Source organism: Aspergillus ochraceoroseus (genome assembly GCF_002846915.1).
Source record: "Aspergillus ochraceoroseus IBT 24754 chromosome Unknown P175scaffold_5, whole genome shotgun sequence".
NCBI lineage: Eukaryota > Fungi > Ascomycota > Eurotiomycetes > Eurotiales > Aspergillaceae > Aspergillus > Aspergillus ochraceoroseus.
In genome coordinates, this window is record NW_024468480.1 from 1,972,121 (window position 1) to 1,999,617 (window position 27,497).

General features: G+C 50.4%; 13 protein-coding genes and 2 non-coding genes across 15 annotated transcripts; 7 read left to right on the top strand and 8 right to left on the bottom strand.

Annotated features, from left to right (window-relative positions):
- The first annotated feature begins 9 nt into the window (after positions 1–9).
- Positions 10–81, top strand: P175DRAFT_0t85. The gene has a single exon. It is a non-coding gene; the product is annotated as a tRNA-Arg (tRNA).
- A 331-nt stretch (positions 82–412) lies between these two features.
- On the bottom strand, positions 413–1,267 carry P175DRAFT_0461003 (uncharacterized protein). The gene is made up of 3 exons (XM_040894750.1): positions 827–1,267; positions 685–752; positions 413–617 (listed from the first exon to the last, which is right to left on the bottom strand). Exons 1-3 carry the CDS (start codon positions 1,075–1,077, stop codon positions 562–564), a joined length of 375 nt encoding a protein of 124 aa, XP_040751692.1. The 5' UTR covers positions 1,078–1,267; the 3' UTR covers positions 413–561.
- Positions 1,268–4,617: 3,350 nt separating this feature from the next.
- P175DRAFT_0278046 (uncharacterized protein) lies at positions 4,618–5,566 on the top strand. Its single transcript, XM_040892755.1, has one exon. The coding sequence runs from the start codon at positions 4,798–4,800 to the stop codon at positions 5,290–5,292; it is 495 nt and encodes a 164-aa protein (XP_040751693.1). The 5' UTR covers positions 4,618–4,797; the 3' UTR covers positions 5,293–5,566.
- On the top strand, positions 5,068–7,234 carry P175DRAFT_0278006 (uncharacterized protein). Its single transcript, XM_040892754.1, has 4 exons — positions 5,068–5,739; positions 5,795–6,565; positions 6,618–6,872; positions 6,929–7,234. Exons 1-4 carry the CDS (start codon positions 5,317–5,319, stop codon positions 7,184–7,186), a joined length of 1,707 nt encoding a protein of 568 aa, XP_040751694.1. The 5' UTR covers positions 5,068–5,316; the 3' UTR covers positions 7,187–7,234.
- Positions 7,235–7,271: 37 nt separating this feature from the next.
- On the bottom strand, positions 7,272–10,055 carry P175DRAFT_0481539 (uncharacterized protein; the record flags this gene model as incomplete). The annotated part of the gene is made up of 3 exons (XM_040895463.1): positions 7,272–8,393; positions 8,435–8,911; positions 8,978–10,055. The coding sequence occupies 3 exons, from the start codon at positions 10,053–10,055 to the stop codon at positions 7,282–7,284; spliced, it is 2,667 nt and encodes an 888-aa protein (XP_040751695.1). The 3' UTR covers positions 7,272–7,281.
- An 806-nt stretch (positions 10,056–10,861) lies between these two features.
- On the top strand, positions 10,862–10,933 carry P175DRAFT_0t86. Its single transcript has one exon. It is a non-coding gene; the product is annotated as a tRNA-Ala (tRNA).
- A 76-nt stretch (positions 10,934–11,009) lies between these two features.
- P175DRAFT_0481542 (putative amino acid permease family protein) lies at positions 11,010–12,832 on the bottom strand (the record flags this gene model as incomplete). Its single annotated transcript, XM_040895464.1, has 2 exons — positions 11,010–12,616; positions 12,682–12,832. The coding sequence occupies 2 exons, from the start codon at positions 12,830–12,832 to the stop codon at positions 11,169–11,171; spliced, it is 1,599 nt and encodes a 532-aa protein (XP_040751696.1). The 3' UTR covers positions 11,010–11,168.
- Positions 12,831–13,735, top strand: P175DRAFT_0278055 (uncharacterized protein). Its single transcript, XM_040892756.1, has 2 exons — positions 12,831–13,038; positions 13,270–13,735. The coding sequence occupies exons 1-2, from the start codon at positions 12,944–12,946 to the stop codon at positions 13,637–13,639; spliced, it is 465 nt and encodes a 154-aa protein (XP_040751697.1). The 5' UTR covers positions 12,831–12,943; the 3' UTR covers positions 13,640–13,735.
- A 20-nt stretch (positions 13,736–13,755) lies between these two features.
- P175DRAFT_0502450 (S53 family peptidase) lies at positions 13,756–15,889 on the bottom strand. Its single transcript, XM_040897386.1, has 3 exons — positions 15,708–15,889; positions 14,678–15,654; positions 13,756–14,616 (listed from the first exon to the last, which is right to left on the bottom strand). The coding sequence occupies exons 1-3, from the start codon at positions 15,814–15,816 to the stop codon at positions 13,891–13,893; spliced, it is 1,812 nt and encodes a 603-aa protein (XP_040751698.1). The 5' UTR covers positions 15,817–15,889; the 3' UTR covers positions 13,756–13,890.
- Positions 15,890–17,255: 1,366 nt separating this feature from the next.
- Positions 17,256–18,307, bottom strand: P175DRAFT_0517274 (uncharacterized protein; the record flags this gene model as incomplete). The annotated part of the gene is made up of 3 exons (XM_040898969.1): positions 17,256–17,586; positions 17,639–18,052; positions 18,269–18,307. The coding sequence occupies 3 exons, from the start codon at positions 18,305–18,307 to the stop codon at positions 17,302–17,304; spliced, it is 738 nt and encodes a 245-aa protein (XP_040751699.1). The 3' UTR covers positions 17,256–17,301.
- Positions 18,308–19,166: 859 nt separating this feature from the next.
- On the bottom strand, positions 19,167–20,542 carry P175DRAFT_0439284 (intradiol ring-cleavage dioxygenase; the record flags this gene model as incomplete). The annotated part of the gene is made up of 5 exons (XM_040893953.1): positions 19,167–19,629; positions 19,696–19,844; positions 19,905–20,047; positions 20,098–20,244; positions 20,299–20,542. The coding sequence occupies 5 exons, from the start codon at positions 20,540–20,542 to the stop codon at positions 19,167–19,169; spliced, it is 1,146 nt and encodes a 381-aa protein (XP_040751700.1).
- Positions 20,543–21,465: 923 nt separating this feature from the next.
- P175DRAFT_0533304 (uncharacterized protein) lies at positions 21,466–22,314 on the top strand (the record flags this gene model as incomplete). Its single annotated transcript, XM_040900041.1, has 2 exons — positions 21,466–21,699; positions 22,030–22,314. The coding sequence occupies 2 exons, from the start codon at positions 21,466–21,468 to the stop codon at positions 22,312–22,314; spliced, it is 519 nt and encodes a 172-aa protein (XP_040751701.1).
- A 471-nt stretch (positions 22,315–22,785) lies between these two features.
- Positions 22,786–23,621, bottom strand: P175DRAFT_0533305 (uncharacterized protein; the record flags this gene model as incomplete). The annotated part of the gene is made up of 2 exons (XM_040900042.1): positions 22,786–23,328; positions 23,403–23,621. The coding sequence occupies 2 exons, from the start codon at positions 23,619–23,621 to the stop codon at positions 22,786–22,788; spliced, it is 762 nt and encodes a 253-aa protein (XP_040751702.1).
- A 158-nt stretch (positions 23,622–23,779) lies between these two features.
- P175DRAFT_0533306 (uncharacterized protein) lies at positions 23,780–24,729 on the top strand (the record flags this gene model as incomplete). Its single annotated transcript, XM_040900043.1, has 4 exons — positions 23,780–23,852; positions 23,905–24,029; positions 24,088–24,137; positions 24,471–24,729. 4 exons carry the CDS (start codon positions 23,780–23,782, stop codon positions 24,727–24,729), a joined length of 507 nt encoding a protein of 168 aa, XP_040751703.1.
- Positions 24,730–25,438: 709 nt separating this feature from the next.
- Positions 25,439–26,680, bottom strand: fhpA (flavohemoprotein; the record flags this gene model as incomplete). Its single annotated transcript, XM_040898496.1, has 1 exon — positions 25,439–26,680. One exon carries the CDS (start codon positions 26,678–26,680, stop codon positions 25,439–25,441), a length of 1,242 nt encoding a protein of 413 aa, XP_040751704.1.
- Positions 26,681–27,497: the final 817 nt, after the last annotated feature.

The following is a 27,497-nucleotide window of genomic DNA, read 5'->3' on the forward strand; positions in this document are numbered from 1 at the left end:
ATCATTCAAGGCCGGCTGGCCCAATGGCAAGGCGCTTGACTACGAATCAAGAGATTGCAGGTTCGATCCCTGCGTCGGTCAATGTTTTTTTTTTTCCCTTTCTATTTATTTCACTTTACCGAGTTCGTATAAATTATTTTTTTATTTTTTTTTTTTTTTCCATGTCAGTGGCCATAATTCCATATCACATCACATTGTATTACTGTGTATATGTACTGTATCTCCCAAATAGAAGTAGTGTTATGTAGGTCTATCACATCGAATATCAAGACTGCCAACGTTGTTGCCGTATCAGACCTTTTACAGCGTCGCAAGCTCTACCACCTACAAAAGCCCTTCTTTTTCTTGTTAGGCTATAAGATGGATCATGTCCTGCCATGTGAAGTAGAGCAAAACCAAAATATCATTGCGGGCTTCTTGCAAGTTCCGTAATCTAAAGAGTGACATCCATCCATCGCTAGCTACTTCCCCTATAAAACCGTGGCTTTACATACATTCAGACCGGGTAGATATCAGGCTGGCGTTTACCGCAAACTCATCCTGACATGGGTAATAGATAATCTATGAGTGCCTGACAGTGACAACGACGCTGCTAGCACCGCCGACAGTGGAGGTTCCTAATTTAAGAATCCCCAAGTTAGCCCATACCATAAGGAATCTCGGGGTCAAGGAATGAAATATTACCTCCAACGTATTGGTTAGCGGTGGTGCAGCTTCCGAGGATGGCCTGGGCGGCGGCGGCCACGTTTTGGCTAAAGACAGAAACATGGTTATTATCGGTCACCAGCGAAGCGAAAACAAAGGGCAAATCAATATAGGAACATACCATGGAGTGCTGCCGGAACCGCTACCAAGGATCACGGCCTGTCCGTGGACACAGAAGCCACCAGAGCCATTGCCCACACCGCAGTCGGCGGTGCCCTTGCTGTTCAGGAAGTCGATGCAAGTCTTGACATCGTTGATGGGGGCATAGTTGCCGACACCGCCGCAGGTAACTCCGGCGCGCTTCTCAGCAGGAGAAGCGAGGGCACTGCCTGAGATGGCGAGGACAGAGAGGACAACGGCAGAGAACATCATTGTGATAGATTTGAAGTTGAGGAAAAAGAGTTATTGCTGTTTAACTGAAGAATGCTTGAGGCTTGAGGCTTGAGGCTTGAGGCTTGAGGCTTTGGAGCTTGTGTGAATGATGAGGAGAAAGTGAGGTTTGAAGGGTATGAACACTCCCTTTTATACATTTTTGGGAGCATCAGACACGGAGCATTGGCAATGGAAGGTGAACATAGATACAGAGGCGTTCTTTCCTTAGCAGCACTGGCATTGTAGATCACTATCATGCATAAACGAGGTTACACCGCGGGCCATTACTGGATAACTAGCCTATAATCTTATGAGTTTTACTCCACCGCTCTGAGGCATTGCTGGCCATTATGGAAGGCCTGATGAGTTCTCAGACTTTGCCTGGGTATGATGGTATTTCTCCCCGAGTCCTAATCTTTTCGGTCATTTTCATTGATCATAAGATGCTAAATACATGGAACTTCTGCATAACTTGCAAGCTGTGACATGGACAATGAATAGAGGGGAGTCTATCTATTACATATTGTTCGCTTTAGGGCTTTTCGAAAAATACATTGGCGCTCCATGTTGCATTACTTTCAATTCGGGCAGACCACACTACCTAACCTAGTGTAAGCGTTCGCAAGGACTTCATGATTATTTCTCAACTGTTAAGCCAAGGGGATCGATCCTACAACCCAGGTTCAGGCGTTGCGTGTAGCCGAACATTATCACGAGGTACAAGGATAGGTATGTACATGTCAATCTCACCTACCCATACTGTAAAACTGATATAGTTACATTGGATAATAGCTTTTGATTTGAAAAAAAAAAACGGGTATATTCCGTGGCTAAGGCCCCCAGTCGTACCGCAGGGGGAGCATCTAGCATATATGGCTAGGTGTTACAGTAAATGTCTCCTTTGGAGGAGATAGTAATGATATTTGTCGAATAACTACATCACCCCACGTACGACATAGCCATGCCTAGGGCTTACTCGGACTTTTGCTCTCCCTGTCCGGAATCAGCGGAAGCGCACGTATATCAGACCAGGGTTTTGTTTCTTATGGTTGGAATTGGATCTGCACTCTGACCCGATAGAAGAAAGCAGGTAGTCGATCAGGCTTGCAGGCCAATACAAAGATATTTCAGGGTCGGAGAATGTGAGATGTCCCGAGGAGCTGCTGATTCGCATCTAAAGAACTCGTGGAGGATTCCACTTGTTATGGGGCTACTATCTGGAAGGCCCTGGAGTGTGTTTTGAAAGATGTGCCTCGGCTCCTTAGAACCAAACCACAGCCCTATCGTGAACGAAGACTTTCTTCAGTGATGCCATGCTTCCACTAAGCTCACTATAAACACCATCCCCGTTTAAATAAAAGGATCAGGGGAAATAAGGGAACAAAAAAGAGTTACGTAAAGACTAATGCAGAATCTTTTTGTTGCATGTTCGGGAGGGTAAGCCGGTTATTTAGGCGCCCCATGCTCAGCCCTAAGGGTTAATGTCATAGGGCAGAAGTGTGGAGAGATGGATATCAATTGCCGGATAAGTCATGCGGAACTAAGTAGGCACTTGAAAGCATTCCCTTGTAGACCTTATTACTTTGCAAGGTGACCTTTGCCCACGGACCAGAGTACGTCTCCACAAGGTTCATGGTTCACTTGGTAAACAATGTATGCTATTTGCCTCAGATTGCGTGAATCAATAACCATAGGCATTGTGTTGGCATCTCAAACTACGGATAGAAACCAGTCCTTGATCCCCTGCGTTCGGCAAAGATTCTGTGCCCGGAATCCAGATCGTTCATCGAGGGAATGAGCTTCACGCCAACCTTAAGCTTGCGGATGGCCTTTCAATTCACGGCTGCAGAGGATCCTCTACTCCGCCACGGGAAGGGCTTCACGCTAACATGTTGGACTATTCTAAAATGCACCTAGTTCTTAGTGCTGTATGTATCTCAGCCGCACCGTACGCCCTGGTTTCCCCTCTTATGCACAATCTCAGCAAACTCCAAGAAAAAACAACCAGGGAAGCTACCATAAAAGCAATCAGTGGTGAATGAGAGCGAATGAAAATGGATACCATAAAGCCTCCGAAGCGTATTAGAACGGGCGACTTCGACGAGCCCTTTGCCCGTGCCGCTAACAAACGGCGGCAAGAATTGCAGCCTGTCCATCTTGCCCCTCGTTTACGACCAACCTTTGCAAGCGACCGTCCCCCGAAAAGAGCATGGTACCGGAAGTCCTATGTCAAGTCCAAAGATGACGAGAATCCGGAACATAAGGACGGGCTATATGTAAGCTATACCTATACCCTAGCTGGCTCTGCAGCGGGCTTCCGTGAATAGAGAATTGACCGATGCGACAGAACCGTCCCATCCAGGCCATTTATGATATCCCTGTTTCTTGTCGACGGGTTCCCTTTGGAAGTCGTAATGCGCTCCTGTTTCTTACTACTCGTGAGGGTAAGAATGACTCCCCACGTGAGACCCGAGATATACGCTGGCTGTACGTAGAAAGTCCCATGGTTTCGCAGACCGGCACTAATTCAACCAGGCAAATGCAGCACTCTGGCTTAAAATTTGAAGAGTTTGCTGTAAGTGGAGAAGAGAATTCATGTAGATGGTAGCCCAACTGACATGCCACAGAACCGTGCTGTCGAAAACGCCAATGTTACGTCTACAACCAAGTCAGCTGTAAAAGACTGGCTTCTGGGCCTACAGTCGCAGTTAGAAACAAGTGTGTTTGCGGGAATGGCTTTTCCTGGGACCGCTAAGGGAAGTATGTTTGGTACCATGGCCGAAGGCAAGAATCTAAGAGTCAAGGACACATGCTTGTTCTTTACGTTCCCGTACTTTCTCCTGAGTGATCGCAGGTTTGAGTACCAAGGGCAGCAGAACCATCCCGTGAGAGCCTTAGTCCAGACCTTATATCGCAATGAATCTCCATTTTCAAGAGAATTCAGACAGATTGTGAATCGTCTGGAGCATGCCGGGACGAGTAAAGTGATATACGTCCCGCAGATCTGGTGTCTAATCGTCAATGATGGTATCTCATCTCCTTCTGTGTTATTTGCATATAGACCTGTGCTGATTGCAATAGACTATTTGGTGACATGCAGCCCTAGTCAGCTTCACACCCGCCCAACCAGCTACATTGCGACAGTTGCCGCAAGTGAATATCCCGCGAGTGTCCGTCTTCGACTCCGCTGGGGGTTGACATTCAGTATCAAATTGGAGGAGTGCAAATCCTGGTTTGTAAGTTCTCGAGACTCGTGATTGTGACCTACAGCTAGTTAATTTGCTTAGGAATTCTTGCTAAGAGTTCATCATATATACTCCCATGTGCTACGGATGCATGTCGACGCAGAGAGGTGTACATATTGGCACGCAGACCTGAAGATCAATCATAGCCACTGGGCATCAATTGTTCAAAACAAAGACTATCCTGGCTCACTGATTGATATCAGGGTTCTCCTGCCGGAAGAAAATACGGGCTGGAACGTATCCGTTTCTCGAACAATCCAACAAGAATATGTGGATACTTCCGGCCTTGGACGGTACAAGGTCAATGAGGACGACGTGGACGATGAAAGTATTGATGCTTTTGGATTCAGACGGGGCAGATTTGTGGTAGGTTAACTGTCCAATAATACAGGCTATGCGCATGAGGATAACTCTGGCTCTGATTAAATAGACAAACGATGAATACGAGGTTGACTGTGCGATATCTCCAGCCTTGATGGACAGGATTACTGAGCATACCGAAACCCGTCGGGCACTTCAGGAAGGCCAATACACACCTACGAGGTCAGATTCACCAATCAGAACGCGACGTCGCCGAGATATAGTGCGAATTCCACCTACAGTGTCCCGTTATTATGAAACCAGAAATTCCTCGGCTTCATCCTCATCGGATGATGAGTGGCTCACCTCACGTAGAAGAGGAGTCATCTCTAATGTGGTTGACACCGGAAGCCCAAACAGACGACGACGGCCCTTAATTAGAAGCGATAGGCCCAATCGTATACTTTGGAGAAGAGAGCGATATCCGTCTTACTTACCTCGCGACTGTTGCAGTTGGCCAGGATGTTATAGCAAATATAAGCAGCCGCTCTGCAGGGATGCGTTGAATGACCTTTTCTGGAACTCATCGAAAGCGACACAAACCTCGTCGCCTGAACTGGCGGATGACGATGTCCAGGGTATGGTGACCTGTTTTGCACAATGCGGTTGAGCTTGGGCGCCTGTTGAGCCAGACATGTACATATTGCTAACTGGAAATGCAGCTTATTTATCCTGGCCAGTCTACGTGAGTGCGATGACGGACCGCCACGGACTGTCTCAAGTCCAAGATACTGAGGACACCTTTGGACTGTACCGAGAGTCTACCAAGGGCACAGCTCCCAAGAGAGAACCCAGCGGGGATGCTGATACTGTGGATATTGACGATTCTCCTGCGTCCTATGTTTATAGAAGCTTGAGCGAGCGTCGCGAATATAGTAACCAGGAGCCCAAGTCAAAAGTGGACCTTGATGGTCTTATGCGGGAGCTAAAGGCCGGAACCTCTAGCATTGGTGCGCTTGTGGTCGATGCGAGCACTCTCATAGATCATTTTATTCCCAGCGATTTTGACGTTACGGTCAAGGAAAAGGCTTACGGAGCATTGTACGGTATTTTGGAGGTAGGTGCTCTATCTCCACCTGGCAACCCAAGGTGTTTCTGATACAAGATACTAGAAATGTGGCCAACTGGATCGATCCCAATCGGACGTATTCTACATATATCAAGTTTCCTCCGAGCTCGGAAAAGCGCTGTTGATATCCGAATGCATTAGGGAAGGGGTGCACGGCCATAAATCCGACCTCTTTCTTTTAAACTCCTTCGTCGAGGCATGCATTCTCCTGGTATTAGCACTGACACAGTTCAATAAACGAATCCCAGCCCAGGAAAAGGTCCTGGAATATACCAATGCCCATATCGATGGGCATGATAGGACAAGGAGAATAACCAGGCAGAGCAATTTCATTCAAGCATCCCGATTCTCGTCGGACTCGGATCCAGAAACTGAAAACATAGCTAGAGCTAGGGGTAGGAAGAGGACCGATGTTAGAACTCGCACTGGGCGTGCCTCTCGACCTTCCTCGCCTTTTAATTCAGAGAGTGAAACTCATTCTTCCGAATCCTCCAACATATCCATAAATAGAGAGGATATCTTACGCCCCTTTGAAAAATTTACTAGCAGACTCAGCAAAGCTAAGGAAGAAGTGCTGCAGGGATTCGAGTCCCGGAATCCACTTAACCTGGCCGCTTACTCTACTGTCAACTCGAGCGGTATTATTGCTTCAATTATCACCTCTATCATACATGGGGATTGTGACCTGACCCTGCCACTTGGGCCAGAGAATGCGTATCTCTCCTCAATGTTCACGACCTCCGCGAGTGGGGGCTCCAATTCTGTGATACAACTGGATTTGGGAGCGCTATATCAGGATTATTGCTCCAAATTGGTATGCGTTTATACAAAATGTGCTGCTTGGCTTTGATATTAACGATGCTTAGAGGTTGATTGTGCGCGAACGCCCTGCTCGGAATCTCCTTGATGACCTAGACCTAGCGGAAGAAGAGCTGGATAGCATTATCAAAACATCTGAAACCCAGCAAGAGGTAATCAAAGAGTTCTTGCGCCAGAGCTTCCAGAGACAACCCACGCAGAATGCCTGGGTTGGGGAGTTGAATTCGGCCTACAAGATCCTGGACAACAAGATTGGCGTCTACGAGGACCTGAAAGTCCAAATCGACAAATTAAGGAGACAGGTGAGCTGGCCTAATAAATTCCACTCACCATTCTCGATTATTGACGGCAAAATTAGATCACGCTACAATTGGAGCTGAAGGAGGATACCAACAGCAAAGCCATTATGATTTTCACCATAGTGACTGTCATCTTCCTACCGCTTTCATTCGTGACCGGCTATCTTGGTATGAATACAGTGGATATCCGCGATATGGATTTTGGGCAATGGGTTTACTGGGCTTCTGCGGTACCGCTGACTATCTTGGTTGTGACTTTCTGCATGACCCTTGCCTATCAAGGGCATAAGATACAGGAATACGTTTGTCGTTTCTAAGTGTATGTAAGGGTTTTTAAGTTTGAATATTCGAGAGCAAGGGTTATTATGGATAGCATCAGGCTCAACAGTCATTCTCCCAAGTGAGGTGCTCCTTAAGTTGGCAAACAAGCTTGATAGTGATATACCCCCGATCCAACCACCAAGATTTTCTTTCCCTTTCCCTTTCCATTGCCAGGCAGTTTGACAGTGGCTTGTGTATTGGGAGGCACTTCCAAAGCTAACTGGAAATTCCTGGTACCCTTCGCACAGCCCTCGCCCTTATGAGCATCGACCGACCACTGCGTGGCGATGAGGCCATAGGGGCTCAGAAACTGCGTGGACGCCTCATCCAATCCACCACCGGGGATAATCTCGACATTGAACTTCTTCCAGCCCGGCTCCTGTGGACTTAACCCGCCAATGCTTTCATGGATCCAACTCCCCACGGACCCAACCGCATAGTGATTGAAGGAGGTCATTTCGCCAGGGTTTATGCTTCCATTCGCCAACATACTATCCCAACGCTCCCAGGTGGTCGTGCCATTCATGATAACCTGGAACAGCCAGCCCGGCACGTCTTTCTGTCGAAGCATGTTATAGAACGTGTCTGCGGCCCCGTACGCTGAGAGGGTATGTCCGAGTAGATGCGTTCCAGCAAATCCCGTGCCGACTTTGAATTCATTCTGCGTAATCATGTCCACCAGTCGACCGATAGCAGCGGTATAATGGGCAGGTTTAGCGAATAGCTTGAAATAAAGCGGTAATGTGAGCCCTGTCTGCGTTTCATTCGCTACTAATCCTGAGTCGGAGATCCAGGCATCCTGAAACGCCTTTGTTAGTGCGGCACGAGAGCTAGCATATCCCTCTGCATTCTGTGCAAGAGACAACGCAGACGACATATTAGCCACCATCTCCGTACTGTGGATGAGATACGCGTCCGAGACTAGGTAGCTGTTTGTCGTTGCCGCCCCTGGGCTATCGGGTGGTGCCTTGGGGTCCAACCAGTCAGCGTACTGGAAGGTAGAGCGATTCCACAGCCCGACTTCATTCCGGATGATGCCCCTGTCAATCCAGTCCTTGGCTCCCGGATACTGCTCCTGCAGCATGGCTTTGTCGCCAAAACTCTGGAAAAGTTGCCATGGGACGCCTACGATGCTATCTCCCCAGATTGACGTGGCGGGCGATGATGGCCCGAGGACATTAGGGATAGTCTGTGGCGGCGCGACTAAAATCAAAATTAGCCGCGGGGGGTCCGTTTCTATGTACATATGTAAAGAAAAGAGGATTCGGAGAACTTGCATGAGTTTTCCTGCTGCTCTGAATATGCATCCCTCAACCATCCGCGCAAAAATCCCGCCGTATCGTAAATGAAATTTGCCGTGCGCGAGAAAGCATTAATGTCTCCGGTCCAGCCGAGGCGTTCGTCACGTTGGGGACAGTCAGTCGGTATACCCAAGAAATTCCCGCGCATACTCCATACGATGTTCTTGTGGAGTCTGTTGATAAGTGGATCGGAGCATTCGAAGAATGCAGTCTGTTCCATATCCGAGTGCACCACGATTGCCGTCACAGAGTCCGCGTTGAGCTCCGTTTCAGCTGGCCAGCCATCAACCTGCACGTAGCGGAAGCCATGGTACGTGAACGAAGGCTCCCATTCTTGGACAGCATCGCCGGATAGAGTGAAGTAGTCTGTTGCTTTCGCGGTGCGGAGGGGGCGAGTAGCAACCTCCCCATTTTCCATGACTGCAATGAGCTCAATCAATGAACTGGAAACCTACAGCAGTCACGATCACAAGGTTGTTAACTCACCTTCTGTGTGAAGGAACCGGATGGTCTGGCCCCTTGGCCCTTTAACACGAATCCTCAGCCATCCTACTAGATTCTGCCCAAAATCAAGAACCGGTTTCCCCGACGCACTGGGGAAAACATTCACCAGTTTATGCTCTGCCACACGTCTTACGGGCGGAGCATCGGGGGCGGCGAGAACCTGTTTGGAAAACGGTACCTCGTGCGTTCCCAGCCAACTAGAGTCATTGAATCCGGGGCTATCCCATCCATCCATTTCTAGTCTTGAGTCGTACGTCTCCCCGTCGTATATCTCCGAGGTGAGCAGGGGTCCGGTACTCGACTTCCACGTCCCATCACTGGGCACGTAGGTCCTCGTACCATTGGAATTTGTCACGGCAAGTAAGCACAGCATGCCTAGGCTATCCCCGTAGATATTGCGGAAGCTCGCCCAGGTCAGGCGGCCAGAGTACCAACCCTCTCCGACGGCGACGGCGACTGAGTTCTGCCCGTGACGAAGGAGATCCGTCACATCGTATGTATTGTACTCGTGCCGATGTTTGTAGGACTGCCAGCCGGGGGCGAGGACATGATCCCCGACACGTTGGCCATTCAGACGAGCGTCGTAGAGGCCCAAAGCTGTAATGTACAGCCGAGCCGCGAGCACTTGCTCGTCCAAGATGAACTCTTTCCGGAAATAGATCGGTCGGTGAGTCCGATTCACCTCCGTCGGACGGTCAGATCCAATAGCCGCGGCTCCCTGCCAGGCATCTGGGCTCAGAAGTCCCGGTTCAACAGTTACAGGATCAGACCAAGGGGTGCTTGGCTGGTGCTTATGGCCAAAAGATCGCACTCGCACCGTAGCCTCTTCGCCTGAGTTCAATGGATCACTAGGCCATGGCACAAGCACCGAGTCGGACGAGTCAATATGAAACGTAGTAGCCGGTTCCTGACCGACTCGTCGAATTTCGAGTTCATAGGCACCCTGGTACCAGTCCGAGACTTTGCCATCGAACCGCCAGGAGATTCGAGGGGACGTTTCCCCAATCCCAAGAGCGGTACGATGGTGCTCAAAGAACACTTTGGAAACTGAGAGAGCCATGTTTGGGTCTGGAATAGAACTCTGGAGGGAGCGCAGCGGGCATAAAATAGCCCTTGCTTCTATCTCAAGCTCTGCCGTCTCGCACCTCCTTTCATCAGGATGCAATGTAACCCCCCCTCCCCCAGCGCTAGGGAATATTGCGACTTGAAATCCATGTCGTGGAGTAATACTAGCCCGAGCCTTTTTCATCCTGGTCAGAGGTCTTGAGTGATAAAATGAGGGTGAGTTGATTCGGAGTGCTCATACGCACCCCCGCATTCGGGAGGATAATCCAGGGTGATCATTCAACTGGGCCTCCGTGATCAATTGTGATCGACTCTGGATTTCCAGGGAAATGTCGCCCTCGGGAGAAGCAGATGACATCTTGTATGAAGGTAACATGTCTAGTGTGGACTCTGTTGGTCGGTATAGCTGATGCCGAAGTCCTTTGAGATCCACGTACAATTGGACGGTGACCTAATAAGAGGGTGGATTATTTGTAACGGAAGATGCCATGTAACTGACATTCATTTATTCTGCTTTCTACATGAAATCCCCGCCCTAGCCAACCGTGGGATGGATAGGCTGAAAGGCAGGGCTGCTACATGCCTCCTACACGATTAAAGCTGTGGTTTTATAGAGAGCAGAAGATCATATAAAGTATGTGAACAGTAGTGACCTTGCCCTATCCATGCAGATAAAATCAGCATGTAACACCCTGCATGCTACATCTTCTAACTTATAAAACAGATCTCCGGGGCGTTATAGAAGTGTAGAATGTGCTTCATGGGGCTATAGTTCTTTGTTCGGAGACTGTCTTGCATCTTGGGGTTGTGGTTTAGTGGTATAACGTTCCGTTTGCATCGGAAAGGTCCGGGTTTCGATTACCCGCGACTCCAAAGTTTTTTTTTTTTAACTCATCGTACATGCGGGATTATCATAGGCTTGACGATTCACCTAACTTCTTAATAATTATACGTTTCGAAGCTATAAAATAAATCATCAATCATAAAGTCCGCCGCATTGCCTCCGTTCAACGCTAATTGTGATCTGCTCTAGACCACGGCTCTTGCTATTCAATGATGACTGTGGCCTACTGAACATTACATTACAGGAGAATTTCCCAGTGTCATGTCATGTCAGATTGTCCCTCGCTTCCGCGGTCTCCTGCTCCAGCCGTTGGGCGAGAATCATCTGTGCCATCGCGTCGTTTGTCGTCAGGTATGTCCGATGGCCACGGATAAACCAGAAGGCCAGCGCCACAACCAGCATGACGCCAAACACGGCAATAGCGTAGTTCATATCTGCAGCTGCGGGGTTCGGCCCGCCAGGGAATAGGAAAAAGATCGTGGTCACTACACAGTAGACGATGCTAACCCAGTTGAGGAACGGACCCCAGCGGCCGAGACTGAATGGACCGGGGGGCAGTTTGTCGCGGCCCACAACCAGCAATGCGACAATGGGAAGAGCGTATGAGACTGTGAGCGCGATTGTGCTTACGCTGAGAATGGCCTCTAGCACGGTGTTGGCGAAGAGGTAAAGGATGCCAACCAGGGCGATCAGGAAGCCCTGTAGCCAGAGCGCTCGAACGGGAGATTTCCATGTCGGATCGATGACGGCGAAATACGCACTCCAGGGAAGACCGCCGTCTCGTGCGAAGCCCCATGTCAGTCGAGAGCCGGTAGTCAGGATGCTCACGCCCTGGCCAACGCCATTAAAGATGAAGAGGGCGATGAGGACTGTTGTCCCGGTGAGGCCCACGGTTTCTTGCATCAACTCGATGAAGGGAAGGTCGGCGTTCCCCACGTTGTCCACGTTCTGAATACAGAACAGGCAAATGACCATGAAGACGAAGCCTGTGATCGCCCCGATGAGGACGGCGAGCCCGATGACTTTAGGGGCGTTGCGCCGGGGCGCAGGAATTTCCTCCACCAGGTGAATAACTGCATCAAATGCTGTGAGGCCGTAAGCCGCCTGGACGAGACCAGTGAACCAGACGACACCACTAGGCCAGCCAGTTCCGTTCATCCAGGAGCCAAAGACGAATGAAGCGGGTTGGAAAGTCAGCCCAGATCTGATGCCCACGGAGATGAGAAGAGCCAGTGACAGGACGACGAAGAGCCCTGTGAACCAAACACCGACAAAGCTGTTGAACCAGGGAAGGATTTCATCGCGCCTACATCCAATCACGTTGATGACTGTCAGGACCAGCACCAACCCGAAATAGACGACAAATTGCAACCAGCCTTCCTTAACACCGTTCCAATTCGGATCATACATCTCCTGGAGACCCAGCATGAAAGACGTCATAAACGCCACCTGCGAGGCAGTTAAAGTCCACCAGCCAAAAGTGTTGATCCAAGCACACAGGTAGGATAGAAAGCGGCCGAACGGTGTATCCCAAAGCCTACACACCCAGTATGCCTGGCCCAAGGCCGTAGGCATGCTGCTGGTGAGTTCACCGAGCGAAAGGGCAACGCATAGGTTGCACGCTGTGACCAGAACCAGGCCCCAAAGAATCGAAACAGGGCCCCCATTAGACAAGCCGCTGCTCAGATCCTGAGCGAAGGTAGAATATGTCCCTGAGGCCCAATCAGTTAGTGTTCCGCGTCGTTGGACCACCGCAGGGAGAAAGGGTACAACAGACCCAGGACACAAAAGGCCAGTGCTAGCATGCTCCATATGTTGAATTTGCGCGTCAGGGCCTCCTGGTGGCCCATGGCTACCAGATCATGCGCATCTTGATCGACCTGATCGGCCAATTGGTCCGATTTCATCGGAAATTTGGAGCCTTCCATAACAGATGAAATCTCTTTTCAGTGACGAGGAGAAACGTTTTCAAGCCATGTCTCGAGTGGCCCAGACACCCGGATGTACGGGGGATACTTCTAGGATTAGAGTCTCAAGGCATGGACTTTTTCCTCAGGAGGGGGGACATTTGGGTGTTTCTACTCCGCGTTGAGGGATTTATCGCAGGAATCAGGCAAATTGGTCAAGGATTTCGGTAAGCGGCGAAAATCTAGTATTCGCGGGGAAATGTAGCCGTTCTATGTATGGTTCGGTACATAGGGCTTGCTAAGTGGGGTGCCGTTGCATCATTAGGAGAAGCCCCTGTCTAGTCGGAAGAGAGCGATATGGGATTCGGAAAGTATTCGACTACGGCGTACTTATCTTCTGGTTCTTAGTGTGCAGATGGAGGACTGACTATACTGATCATCGTGGGCTTCCCCATCAGGCAGGTCCTTGCGGAAAAAGGCGTTCTATCTGAGGCCACGACGACTAAGGATATTGGAACCACCTCCTATGAACCTACTACTGCTGCCACTCCCACGGCGACATCAACGCCATCCACATCGGAAACAACTACGGCAAGTACAAGAAAACCAGGCCTCGCGGATTTGTCGTCTGTGACGCCTTCAGACTCAAACGCCATGTCGAGTACAGCAACAGCGGCTAGCTCGGGGGATCCCACGGTCATAACTACATCCCCAACTGATTCGGAGCTTCCGACGAGCACTCCAGCGGCTACAGAGACAAGCGGCGGCGCAAGTGGTGGCGAGCGGGAGTGGAACTGGAACTGGGGCTGGGGCTGTGAACAAAGCTAACATGCAGGCTATGGTGATGGTAGGGAGCTTTGTTCTTATTCTAGCTGCGTACTCGAGATAAAGGATGCTAAATGGTTCATGTCTAAGTTATGAGAGGAATCCTACTCGACTCTAGCCGATGAATAAAGTTGAAATTCTATTATACTGGAAATAAACTACATACTATTCTATCAACGCAAAGAACGAGGCACCGCAGTGAAACATCCAATCCAAACAAATACCACAGCCGTAAAAGAAACCGGGGAAACTATCTACCTCCGCAATGCCAGCGTCTTTAATTTCACGAAATCCGGGGTCCCCAGTCCGGTAACCGGATCCCAGCCCTGGGTCGCGTTCCAGCTGGCGTACGGGATAACGGGACTTCCGTTAGGAGTGCCTCCGAAACGATTCTGGCCGTCGCAGCCCTTGCTTCCCCCGTGCACAATATCGTTCAACCCGGCAGCACCCGTCTTGTACAACCATGGGTTCAAGAACCCCATCACCGGCAGACCGGCTTGCAGGCGGGCGTCATTCAGCAGGGCCACGACAGCACTGAAGACAGGGCATGCGCACGAGGTGCCGGCGAACAATCCAACAGAGCCCTGGTCAACGACTGCAAAGTTGGTGCTCTGCGCGGCGACATCGGGAAAGGCACGGCCGCTCCGGTTGAAGTAGTCGGACCAGGTATCGCCGAGGATATCCAGGTAGGCTGCCACGGCAGAGTCCTGATACGAGGGACGAGCCCACAGGTCGGAGAAACCACCGGAAGAGAAATACACGCCCGCCTCGGGTTGCGTGCCGTTGGTGCCACCGACGGAAGTCACCCAGGGACACGAGGCGGGAAACTGCGGGGGGAAGTGGGTACGTTTTGCTGCGTCGTTGGTCTGGCAGGCGGCTCCGACTCCAGAATCGCCCGAGGAAAAGAGCACGGACACTCCACGGCTGCCGAGCTGGCCGTACATGTTGCACACGGAACGGGCATATTGCTCAGGGATGGTCTAGGAGATTTGTGAGCCGGGTGTGAGGAGCAAAATCATCAGGCGGAGGCTGAATACGGACCTGCTCGTCTTCTCCGTAGGAAGTGGAGATCACTTGAGGAAGCTCCTCCTGCGGCAACTTCAAGATGGCATCCAGGAATTCCAGGTACGGCTCGTTCTCGTTATCACTTGGATCGGGCTCGCTCAAGTCGGGAACCAGCTTGCCGCGGCCACCAGTGCTGTACTCGGTCACGGGCAGCGGCGCGCTGACCCCGATGATGTACTGCAGGTCCAGATTGGCCTCGCCACTATCGCTGGTGGCGTTCTGCTGGTTGAGCCCACCGTGGAACTGGACGACAGTGAAATTCTGACCGATGGCGTGGGGCGCGTAGTGGGCCTCGAACGCTGCCAGGTCAGCATACCGGGCATATTCCTCCAAGTAACTGGCGAATCCGATCTTGCTGCCGCGGGCAGCGACGGCCTGGTAACCCTCCGTGCGGTAGAGCTTATGGAGACATTGCGGGGTGACCACGTCGTCGCAATGGTCTGTAGAACCGTTGCGCACGGCGGACATCAAGCGACGCTCATCCACCTTTCCCGGCATGTATCGCAACGTTGCCCGGTTGGCACGGATCTGGCCAAAGCGCGTAGTCGGCTGGATCATGTTGATGTGCGAGGCCACATCATCCGGAACAGAGTATTCGAGCGTGCGCAGGACGCGAGCGGGCTGCTCGCCGTGGGTGTACCATAAGAAATCGGCATCCAGCAGCTTGTTAGCGACATCAACCGTCGTACGGAAGTTGATCCAGTCGGCGTCTTCCTCGAATTCGGTGATTCCCGCCGATGTCAACCAGTCCGTGACTGTGGTGACCGATTGGCCGGTTGGGAGCAGCATGCGCTTCATCTCATCGTAAGACCCATAGTGTTTTCCGTAGTCGGGGTGTCCTGGCGTTGACATATCTAAGAGAGCCCGCTCAAACCCTGCCGCATTGTGCTGGTGCAGCGCGATCCGGAGACGAATCGGTTGATTTCCGGCAGGGACGCCATTGTATTTCCAGCCTGGACATCCATTAACCCACTGCTCACTATGTTTTCTTCAGGAAGAACCATACCCTCTGGAATTGTCGCCAACCGCTCAAAGGCCGCAGCAGCGACGGGGGAAGTCAAGCAGGACAGGCCAGCCAGCGTCAACGCGGCTATACGAGAAAGGGACGATGGCATGGCTTGAAAAATTCCGAGGGCAGAACTGGACCGAGAAAGCCTTTCCTCTCAACTTACACAAAGGAATCCTAATCAAGGGGGGGGGGGGGTGGAAATCCAGCCGGTATTTATTTACTAATTGACGGTGAGATGCGAGACAACATTCCCAGAGCACTACAGACTAATATCGTTCGAGAAAAATCAACGATAATCGACAATCAACAAATATCAGGTCAATAACCCCCCCCCCCCCCCATAGTAATTTAAAAATATACCCTGTAGACGAATGAGATGGTGCATCTGCACTCGGAGAGACTTTGGCGACGTGGTCCCCACCAAGAATAAATCCCATGGTAACCCCCGGCTGTCACTCTTAGTCTTCAGGGCCTTCGCATCCCAGCCTAACAGAGGCCAGAGAAATCCCCACTCTGTTTTGCACCCGTGGGGAATTGGATCGTCAGGAGATCGACAGGAGGAATGCAAGATGCTCACTGGCTTGGAGAGGAGGTTGGTTAGGGTTATAATGAAGGGGGTTGGTTACGGCTGGGTTGGACTTTGTAGGGGGCTGGAGACACTTCCTGTCCCTCTCTCACTTCCTGTTTGTTTTAAGCGTCGATTGATTCCGGGAGATGTTTCATCTCAGGCTTGGTTACGGAGTGTGGGACGTGTCTTCTGCTGGGCCGAGTCAGGATTCGGGTCCTGCAGGAGGTCCACCCAGAGACTTAAACTATTGGCTTATTTTTGCTTTCTTTGCTTTCTTTGCTTTCCCTGAATTAGATGGCAATCCAGGGGTGATTGATTGATAGGTAATATTTGGTAATCGCTGGGGACGAAGGGATAGATATACCTACCTACCTAGGTATCTATATATGTACTCTCTCCGTGCATCCAAACCAATACATGAATTGACCATTGTTCAATGAAACAATAAAGTAGTAGGCCCCGGCAATACAGGTTCATAGCTTACCTGATCAGATCCCCTTGCCTGACGGACTTCATCTTGCTTAATGTATACAGTTACATCCGGACTCCCGATTCTAATCTTCAACAAGGGTTTGACGATACCTCGGCAAGCTAGTATACTCTGTCCCGGTGGGAAAAGTCATGCCCTCGCTCGGATTCGGGTGGTAAACAATGAAATCGACCGAACTGGCGAAATGTCAACATATCCACACTCGCGTAGGGAAAGAGTCCTTGGAGGCGTGATTAACTTTTAAATACTTCTTCTTGGAAGAATTGTTCTGTTTATCTTGCCCTAATAATACCATCCGTTGAGTTCCGTATATCGGAGTCAACTACTGATATAGAGGGTTCACTTCACTGACTGGTGCTACAGTGGCAGGCAGTCGCAAAAAGCCAAGTTACTGTTCTTTTTGCTAGGGTTGACAGAATGAAAACAGAACGTGGTGGCTCCTAGCTAATGAGTTAACTGCGATCTTTATAGCTTCAGCATTTCCCAACTCCGAAAGCGATGTCGAACGAAATGCTCCATCCGCGAGCCAGCATTCAATACCAGCCCTTGGGCGCGAAAGTCATGTGGCGCCCCTTGCCGTTGAAGGTACTGGACTGCGATTCCCGAACCCGATTTTGGCCTTCCAAATCGATTTTCCTTCTCCAATGTGAGGTCAGCTTTTGGTTGTACTTCTCCCACAGCCTGGGCAAGAGCCTGACGTCCTCAATGCAGTATTGTATAATCTCCCCGGCAAGTGGCCGGGCATTGAAGACCTCGTAACTGCCCCCACGCTCCGGGGCGAATAAATCCAGTCCCTGTTGCTTTGTGGCCTTCCAGCTCTGCATTTCTTCGGTGCTCATGGGAGCGTCATTTTCAATGCATTTGGCTAACCCATGAATTCGTTTTCTTCGAATACCTCCGTGTGGCAAGCTCCATCAGCTGGAGATCTTGTATTCCAGCCAGATTGATGCCAAAGTGGCTATAAAGGGCGTCCGAGTCATTGCGCACATCAAAGAAGACTTTTTTGATGGAATGGGACTCTAGGATGTCCTTCAGGGTTGCACCGCTGACTGATGCCTGTGTAAAAGCACTTTCCTTTAGCTTGTGGATATCCACCAAGTGAGTCTGTTTCTGCGGCAGAGCGAATATTTGAAGCAGCGAAATGGTTCCATGTCGCGAAAGATCCACTCCTTCCAAGTCGATGAACAGTGAAGGCGGGTCAGCAGGGACTTTCTTCAATAGCTCAACAAGTTCTGCTACATCAGCATTCGTTGATACCAAATTATAGGATGGATTTGGATTCTCCTGAATTGTTGCTTTCTTCAACGATGCTGAAATCGCTTGGATTTCGGGGTCTTCCGCTTCTAGGGAGGAGGGCTTGGTATTTATGGGCGCTGCCAATGCGTGTTAGAAACAGAGATTCTTGTTGTTTAGGAAAAAGGACTTGCAGGACATCTGGTTAGCTCGGCTGAGATCTGGTTTTAGCAGTACAAGAGAGCGGGAATGGGCCAATCTGTGTACACTGATACCACTTCCATCAGAGGTCTGGGTGGCTAGCATGCTTTTATATTTCTATTCATGAACGACTGTCGAGGTAAGGCAGTTTAGTAAAGTATACTGGCATGCAGATTTGTCCATGCTAGGAGAATGCGGAAAATGAAGAGGCCTGGACCGATCGAATTTATTCTATTTGACTCTAGGGATAGCTTAAGTTGGAGATACTCTAGTATTGCGTCAAATGATGTTGATTATGCGTATATAGTAGGGTTAGGGTTACCCATCCTGGCGAGATGGAGGATCGAGACGTTCCGCCCAAGCGCTGGCTGAGATCACTCTTGCGCAACGAGCGGAAATGGAAAGGACTTTTGCGTAATGATGAGGTGATTTTGTTGTTCTTCCTTTTGATTATAGTGCTCCGAAATGATAACTCCATCGGATAAGGCCCACAGTTGACACTGGAGAAGCCTGGCAAGGATGAGGTTATAGAGAAGAAAGGCTCGTAACATAGAGAGACTAAGGACATCATGGGGGAGAGCGTACGTAGAGAGGGTTATAGTAGAACTAGGTTTTCTCAAAAAAACATCAGGAACACACTGCAGACGCGTGGATGCGCCTAATCAGGGAGCTGGCATGTGTTAAGCACCGGCTCGAGCTCACGAAACAGGCGCTGGGCTTTCATTTTCGTCTCTGTTTTCCGGCGGGAGACGAAGAGACCCGATAGTTAATGGAATTGCACGATTATAATATTGACAGAAAGAATTGAAATACAAACACCCCCGCAAAGGGACAGATAATGGAATAGTAGCCTGCATCAGTCTGTTCTGCCATTCATGCATCCCCCTGTTCCCTCCTACAAGTCGCTTACACGCTCATCTATACAGCAAAGCTAGGCCTCGGTTCTCAAGACGCTTCTCCAAATCTAAGAAGAGGGAAAGCCACTTGGGGCGATCCCACTGGGCATCGCACCGCTGGGGGCAGAGCCACCACCCATGCTGCCGCCGCTGCTCTCGTTCTCAAAACCGCCCTCTTCCGTGTAGTAAGCCGCGGGGGTGACGTCGGAATCTTCAGAGGCATCCATGACGACGGAAACCCAAGCCAGGATACCATCAGACACATCCTTGCCAAGATAGACGTACTCGACGAAGGGATCGATATCGCTCTCTAGTTCCTGCGACAAGATGCTATCATCGGCGTTGACAGTCAGATCCTGAGTGTTGCTGGCGTAGGGCTCCGTAGCCTCCACAGCGGAGATCAGGTCCTGGTCAAAGAAGATCTGGCCGACATGAGACGTGTGGGAGGTGTAAAGGCCGGAAATGGTGTTGTTGTTCTGGTTCACGGTGGTCTCATTGATGGGGTGAGTCAGAACGTGGATGTGAGTTGCCCTAGCTTCTATCAATATGTTTTCTTTTTCTTCTCGCTGCTTGCGTCGGATAAAGGGAAATAAATACCTGCTAGTATAGTGCCCTGGGAAAATCGACTCAAAAAAGGCAACACCTTCGGAGTCGGTCTTTTGCAGACCGCGCAGGAAGGTCGTATCGATATTCGACGCGTCGTCGGAGTTGCCGTTTCCAGAGGCGATGATGCCAGAGTAGACACCCTAGGTCCGTCAGTACACGTCTTGAAGGAGGGTTCAATTGCATAAGTTCCAGGAGCATACAGTGGCGTTGCAGTGCCAGAAGTCAAGGTAGACCTCGGGAACAGGCTTGCAGGTGGTCGAGTCGATGAGCTGGACGTCGAGGTAGAGTGGCACTCCCTCTTGGGACTCGGCAATCGCACTGCGAATCAACTCGCCCGTCACGTCTACACCTGGTGAGTATACACTGGAGAGCATTGGGGTAGGCAGGACATACAGTAAGGACCCTGGGTAACATCCGCGGCCAGGACACAAGATCCCTCCGAAGCAAACAGCACGGAGGGATCGGTAGAGAGGTTGACATCCATAGAGGAATGGTGAGTCTCGTTCAGAGGGGAGGTGTCACGGGCCGTGAGAGGAGCGCCTGGTCTGTTAGTATATTTCCAATCCAAAACATCGCTATCAGAGAGTAGCATACGAGCATCAAGTCCACGCTTCTGGCGCAGCTGCTGCAGAGTGCGCTCACGACGAGCGATATTGCTCTTTTCGAGACCACGAGCCTGCAAGGCACTAGAGCACTGCGAAACACCACGAGCATGGATGCTCTTCAAAGCAGCCGCACGCTCGGCAGCTTCAGCCTTGACATTATGGCCAGGGTGCGCGGAGACGAGGCTGGCCACGCCAACGACGGCGGTAATGAGAGTAGTTGCAAGGTGAACCATTGTGTTCGAGAGTGACTGGAAGGGAGAGTATGAGGTTGAATTGAATCTGCTCTCCAAGATAGACAGGCGACTGAGGGCCTTTTATCTCCCCCCTTCTCTCCTTACCAGACGATAATCGAAAACACAACATAGTTAGCTGGGATATGCGGGTGACGAATACCTCTGGGGCATACTAACCAATGCTAAAAGCAAGATTCACCATCGCCGCCAGGGCTGATGCAGGAACCTCCTAGGCTCCTATACTTCCGCGGGGCTAAACCGGCAATTGATCTACCTGGATCATCCATCAAGAGTATCCTGTTACTCAGGAAGCCAAATAGTGGGCAAGCTAAGCTGTTGTCGATCACAACGTGTGAACGGCTCTAGACAACTAGGTTTCCCCAGCTATTACTCCGTACCACATCTATCCCCAATGATCGGATCAGATATGAAGGACATTGGAAGAAGTAACGGAGATATCAAAGTCTGGTCACTCTCATTCGCATCTACATCCAGATATTCGAACAACGTCAGAGCCCTAACGATTCACTGAAATCAGCGCGTCAAGGACTAGAATAGTAATCTTTGCCTCCCCATTCGCTCATTCCCACAGTGCATGCGTACGCTTTCTTGGCACAGTCGTCAGCCCTGATCCCGAAGAGATTCAAATCTTCAAGCCCCCCCGACGAAACCGGGAGATGATCCCTTTCTGGTGCCGGAGGATCGACATTGACCTACTCGAGTCGGATAATATACATACACTGTACGTACATACAGAGTCCCCGTGGTCAAAACCTAGGCCGCGTCTTTAGTTCCAATTTCTTCTGGTTGAATCTTATCTTCCGGAGTCCTCCTTCCTTGTACAGGATTATGCTTCGCCATTGCAACAGAACTATTTATGGGGTTCTATTTCTCCATGCTAAGGCAAGGGCTGAATATTGAATATGGCTTCTCCAGAGCGGCAAATTACCGCGCCCAACATGGTCTGCTCACATCCCCCGAGAAAGGATATAGCTACCATGAGAGTAGCCCATGTTCCCACGGATGCCACTACCGGAACTTGGCAGCGCAAGCTCAACGAAATGACGAAATGGGAGAGCATAGCAAAGGAGAGCCACAGCGACTCAAAAGCCAGCCCTGCACGGACCCGCGGCCTGGGCGAGGAAACGGATCTGGATGTATATTGATAGAGGCTTGTGTCCGGGAACGAATCGGAGTAAGAGGTGACGGCCTGTCTCTTGTACCTTGTACCTTGTTCTTGGGCTGGATGCTGACCCCGTCTTCGCTCCTTCCTTTAGCTCGATTGATTCATCATGCTACTTTATTCTGGCCCCTTATTTCGCAAGGTTATCCAGTGTGGATGTAGCAGGATAAAGGAACAAAGCTTGTTCCAAACCCTGATCACCGAAACTCTTCTCTTGGTTCTTTCGCAGTCGTTGCTAGACGCCAGGCGTTCCTCTTTCCCCTAATAGTGAGTAAGGTAGCTGATTTATGAATCCTAAGAATAGGTGGTGAAGCTGTATATGGGCCAGGAGTTTGGAATACAGGACATGTTACTTCACGGCCACCGTAGGCAGAACATTGCACCGCAGGGGCCTGAATCTCTAGATGCAAGAATACAGGATAATTTTAGCAAGGGGAGAATTAGGCGAGGAATCATCACCACCACGGCGACCTCCGACAATAATCACGATATAGTTAATGATTTGCATTATTATGTCCTCCGTAATCGTATAGATGGCTGGAGGGGTGGATTGGCTTTTTGCGCCGAATCGTTCTTCGGAGAGGTCTAGATTCATAAACGACGGCCAATAAGGTCTTGGTGAAAGCTGCTTAAACCCCCCCCCCCCCGGAAGGCAATCGATGCCAGGAAGCGTCTTAGGGTGAGTTCTACCAAACTAAATATATTGGAATATCTTACGGAGCCGACTCGGCGGTTAATCGCTAGATTCCGATTACAGCTGTGGCGGAATATGAATGAGAATGAGAATTGTATAATGGGATATATGAAATCTCCCAAAAATAGTAGAGAGGATCTTAACTTTTCCAGGGGTATGCCATCCAACCAAACCAAGCCCGACCGATCCCATCATCCCAGAAAAGTCGTAGAGTACATCGGAGGAAGAATAAAAGAATAATGAATACACATGAAATCACTCCAAACTCCAGTCCAACCAGCTAAACCAAACCCCCCCCCGCAGAAAAGTTAAGGAAAGGAAGTAAGAAAGAAAGAAAGAAAGAAAGAAAGAAAGAAAGAACCCGAATTAAAAAGGCATCCGTCGCCCCATGCTGTGGTTCAGCGACGCAAGTTCCTTTCGTAACCGCTCATTCGTCTCCTGTAGCTCTTGCATGTAGGCGATCGCATTGGTCAAGATCTCCGACTTTTTCAACGACGCCGACGACTTGCTGCTGCTCGCGGACGAGGACGATTTCGACACGCCGCCGTTCTTGGTGCCGCTCATCGCCTTCTCCAGGGCGACAAACTTGGCGTTCATGTTGGTCCGGTATCGTTTCTCGATGATATTGTGGGCCGCCCGCTTGGCGGCATTGCGGCCACGCGCAGAGTCGTCCGAGAGACTACGGGAGATTTTGCGCGAGGTTCCTGTTGATGTGGTGATGGTGGTGGTGGGAGTGGATTCTTGCGGGTGGATTTCAGGACTGGAGGAGTATCGGGCGGGTTTTCGTTTTGGTTGGGGGGCAGCAGCAGCCACTGGAGAGGGGAGATCGGTTACTCCGATGGGAGAGGTGATGGGTTCGGAGGACATGAAGTTGGTGGGAGAGTAGGATTGATCGTCACTGTCGAGATCCTATATATCTATTAGATACGGGGTTTTTTTTTTTTTTTTTTTTTTTTTTTTTTTTTTTAATAAGGGGAACATACAGAAAGTGACTCTTCACCCGAGTGGTTGGAGACCGCAAAGCCATTAATATCGGATGGGGGGGCAAAGAAGTCGGCGGGGAGATCCTTTGGATCCCACAGCATATCATTGGGGATATCCAGGGGAAAGGTCTCGGGCATCACGGTGTTGAGGGAGAAGAGGTCAATAGCACTGTCGTAGGACCAATTGGCCGACAGGGGATCAGGAGACATGAACGACATGTTAGAGATCGAGAAGTAGAGTGATTTGGACTCCAAGATAGAGGTGGCAAGTTGGAGGATGAGAAACCGTGGATAGATAGATATATAGAAAAAGAGTAAATTTCTATATATACGCCCCCCCCCCAAATCGCGATCAAACTGCAACAAATCTCTGAACGATGACTTTTGCCCCGGTGAGTACAGCCGACATCACCCCAGGCCGGATGGTGAACATCCAGAGATCACGACAGCGTCAGAATCAGACTCGGCCGGATCCGAATTGAAGATGATAACAAGTGTGGAGCGACGAAAATCATCGCTGGATCCTCGATTTGTACCACGAATGAGATCCGGCCGAGTCTCGGGGCCGATACGATACGAGAATTCGGCGGAGGATTCTGGACTCTGGACTCCTGGAGTACTCCCGAGGTACTAATGTTATTTTTACTATACTTTACTGGATACGATAATAACTTCAATTCCCTAGAACTACCTTAAATTGTATATCCTAATTCTCCCGCCCTATCGTGGCTCGTGGTTCGTGGTCTGACCTGGATACTCTTTCTCCGTCGTCACCTCATCCGTCACCTGCACCTGGTAACTAGTTCTTCAGCCTTATCGGTAACTCGGGACGGCCCATTGCTGCTGTCACTTCAACATAATAATAATAAATGATGATGATGATGATGATGATGATGATGATGATGTCGTGGACCCTTCCCCGGATCCTGCAGTCCATCCGGGAATAATCATATCCGCTGGACGCCAGGCATCCAACACCTATCCCCGGGAAGGGGAGAGGTGTTTAATCCCCGTCACTGAAGAAAGGCATGCCCGGTATATCTCGAGGGTAAAGCGGTACTAATGTAGCGCTGGAGTGCTCGGGAGGAAGGCAGGGGGCAGCCGGATGAATCGTCGCAGTTATATTTGTAGTGTAGCAACGATTCGCATCAGTATCACCTCCACAGATCCAGGGAGAGCTCTACTCACCAAATCATTCCGTCGGAATTCTTCCCCAGACCGTCGACCACCTCCTGGATATGACTCGCATGCGACATCCCACAAGCTCAGCTCACGACATTATCCCCTCACCATCCAGACACCTGGCGATCCTCGTACCTATCTCTAGAGGAAATCGGCCTGGAGACATTGCCGTGAATTTGTTATGTGTAGCGGTGTTCGCAGAGTCAGATGGATGCTGCCATACAGTACGGAGTACTCCGTACAGAAATGAAGCTGGAGCTGCGTTGACGTTGTATCCTATCCTCGGCGAAAGGGGGATGGATCTTCGTATTCGTTTGCATGTTGATCGCGGTGTGGATCTCTCCCCTGCCGTTAGCTAGTACGTACGGGAATTTATATTCCAGGAAACCAAGATCTACCTAGACGCCATGATATTCCAGGCCAGAGACTCAGAGAGGGGTGTGTGTACATCTTTATCCGAGTTGAAGTTTTCTTCCAGTTTTCTTCCTTTTTCTGGATTTGGGTTGTTGAGAAACCTGCATAACTAAACTCATTATTGTGCCGATTAGTCATTATACAGCGCATAACCTGCTGACTAATCAGTAATACACTAGCCAATCAAAAATCGACCATTATGCCATGGAAGAATTCTATCTTTAGGGAGTTAACTAGTTATACGACGGAAGAGTCGATTTCCAAGTGGAGATAAACTTAAAAAGCGGCTTGAGAATACTATTCAGAGCAGAGATTTCATTACCAAGAACGCCACGAGAATTCTAATGACCTCTAATTATGTAAAAGAATCGGGATTATTCCACGGTCTCACCCTTCAGAATTCAGATCAGTGGATTCATCGGGACGACGAGGAGGAGGCACTATGCCGCCGGAACTCCACCCGTGCCGAACAGTTCCATCTTGATGCGACTCCCGTCCACCCCCTTGGCCAGGAGCGCTTTCTGGGTGTCCAGCATAAATGCCGTGGGCCCGCAGATGTAGTACTCGGTTGCGTGGTTGTGGAGGAAGAGGCCCTGGGTGTCGTCGAGCTTGCTGATATCGACGCGTCCCTGGTAGTCGTAGTCGACGCCCTGCTTGTCCTGGTCCGTGGGGTGGCTGGTGAAGAAGGTTGTGTGGAGGGTTGGTAGTGTTGTCGAGAGGGATTGGACGTGGGCTTTAAAGGCCCGCGCGGCGGAAGTGCGCGCGCCGTGGACGAAATGGATGGGCCGTGAAGGGAGAGCGTCCGCCGTTGTGAGGGAGTTCAGCATTGAGGTGAGCGGGGTCAGCCCGACCCCGGCCGACAGAAGCACCAGCGGATGCTCGGCCGCGGGATTGTCCAGGTGGAAGTCGCCATATGGATGAGAGAGCTGGACAATGTCTCCCGCGTTGACGGTATCGTGGAGGATGTTGGACACGTAGCCGGGGTGTGCTGCGGCGGCATCGAGGACGCCCGGATCCCGGCGCACACTGATGCGGTAGTAGGTTGGTTGTGGCTCGTCGCTGAGAGAGTACTGGCGGCATTGCGCATAGGTAAGTTCGGGGACGGGCACCTGGATGGAAACGTATTGGCCCGGGAGGAAAGTAGGGAGCGGCTTGCCGTCCACCGGCTCCAGGTAGAAAGACGTGATCTCGTCCGATTCGGGCTCCTTGCGCGCAACCCGGAAGTCGCGGAATTGCGTCCAACCGTTGGCAGATTTGTACAGGTCGGCCTCTTTACCGATCATGACATTGGCCAGTTGCCAGTAGGCCGCACCCCAGGCTTCGAGAAGTGGCGGGGTGAGGGCATCCCCAAGCACTTGGCCCATCGCCTCAAGCAGGTACTTGCCCACGATCTGGTAGTGCTCGGGTTGGATGTAGAGCGAGGCATGTTTGTGGCAGATGCGCTCGACGGCCGGGCTGAGAACCCCAAGATCATCGATGTAAGTTGCGTAGGCCAGGAGAGCACCCGCTAGGGCCATCGGCTGGTTGCCGTTGACCTTGTTGGAGTGGTTGAAGATGGTTTTCAGTTCCGGATTGGCATCGAGCATGTTGCTATAGAACACCTTGGTGATGGTCACTCCATGCTCTTTCAGGACAGGCACCGTCGCCTTGATGAGCTGGACTTGTTCCGGATTGAGGGCCATGGTATACTCGAAAAATAAATAACAGCAAGAATGGAAACGATAGACTTCCGGAAAGACTGGTTCGAGAAACGTTAAAAATGGTGAGGAAAACCAGCAGTCTTTGGTCAACATGAAGTCATTATTATATTTATAGTCCCCTCTCCCTCTCAGCTAACTAGTTAAATCTACTAAAGAATTTGTAACGTGTCAAAAATTTTCAATATGTGAGTCAGATTTTATTCATTTGCGGTAGCGAACGGGATGTATGGCGTGGTGCAAAAGGCGAGCTTTCTCCGCGGAGTGTAAGGAAGGCAGCGTCAACGTCGACACTGAGATGGAATTTGTATCAAGACACGAGATATAGAGAGTTAACAGGAGGGGACGACTTTAACGGTCTTTTGGGAGGACTGGAGTGATGAATCATGACTGGAGTGATAGTTAATAGTAGACTATTACGAACCCCTGCTCGTGGAGAGCCCGGGGGGGGGAGTTTGATATCGGTAGGGCTGCCATCCGCCAAGTGGTTCATTCTTATCAGAAGTAAGTAAGAGGACGAATGAAGCGGATGATGGTCTGCGTCGAGACCGGATACATAAACCGACGAGGGTCGAACGGGGGGAGGTTGTGCCCTATGTACGAGAAGAGACTTTTGGAGGCAAGATATACCCTCCGGCAACCATGGATACTTTCCACCTCAACTGTCATCATGATAGTCCATTTCTATTACCCGCCTGGAATCATTTGCCAACGTTACAGTGGTTCCGGGACCAATGGTGGTTGTGGCCAGTCATGACGTTGACGAAGAGAGAGCTAGAACGCGGTGTAGATGGGAATTCAA

What these genes read in the sequence shown, in the direction of transcription:
- P175DRAFT_0278046 (XM_040892755.1), top strand. Translation starts at nt 4,798, where the DNA reads ATGGACAGGATTACTGAGCATACCGAAACCCGTCGGGCACTTCAGGAA.
- P175DRAFT_0278055 (XM_040892756.1), top strand. Translation starts at nt 12,944, where the DNA reads ATGGACTTTTTCCTCAGGAGGGGGGACATTTGGGTGTTTCTACTCCGC. An exon ending in CAAATTGGTCAAGGATTTCG is followed by an intron (nt 13,039 to 13,269) that starts GTAAGCGGCGAA and finishes CTTCCCCATCAG; the next exon opens with GCAGGTCCTTGCGGAAAAAG.
- P175DRAFT_0278006 (XM_040892754.1), top strand. Translation starts at nt 5,317, where the DNA reads ATGTACATATTGCTAACTGGAAATGCAGCTTATTTATCCTGGCCAGTC. An exon ending in CATTGTACGGTATTTTGGAG is followed by an intron (nt 5,740 to 5,794) that starts GTAGGTGCTCTA and finishes ACAAGATACTAG; the next exon opens with AAATGTGGCCAACTGGATCG. An exon ending in AGGATTATTGCTCCAAATTG is followed by an intron (nt 6,566 to 6,617) that starts GTATGCGTTTAT and finishes AACGATGCTTAG; the next exon opens with AGGTTGATTGTGCGCGAACG.
- P175DRAFT_0461003 (XM_040894750.1), bottom strand. Translation starts at nt 1,077, where the DNA reads ATGATGTTCTCTGCCGTTGTCCTCTCTGTCCTCGCCATCTCAGGCAGT. An exon ending in GGTTCCGGCAGCACTCCATG is followed by an intron (nt 753 to 826) that starts GTATGTTCCTAT and finishes TTCTGTCTTTAG; the next exon opens with CCAAAACGTGGCCGCCGCCG. An exon ending in CGCTAACCAATACGTTGGAG is followed by an intron (nt 618 to 684) that starts GTAATATTTCAT and finishes TTCTTAAATTAG; the next exon opens with GAACCTCCACTGTCGGCGGT.
- P175DRAFT_0502450 (XM_040897386.1), bottom strand. Translation starts at nt 15,816, where the DNA reads ATGCCATCGTCCCTTTCTCGTATAGCCGCGTTGACGCTGGCTGGCCTG. An exon ending in GTTGGCGACAATTCCAGAGG is followed by an intron (nt 15,655 to 15,707) that starts GTATGGTTCTTC and finishes ATGGATGTCCAG; the next exon opens with GCTGGAAATACAATGGCGTC. An exon ending in CCTACGGAGAAGACGAGCAG is followed by an intron (nt 14,617 to 14,677) that starts GTCCGTATTCAG and finishes CAAATCTCCTAG; the next exon opens with ACCATCCCTGAGCAATATGC.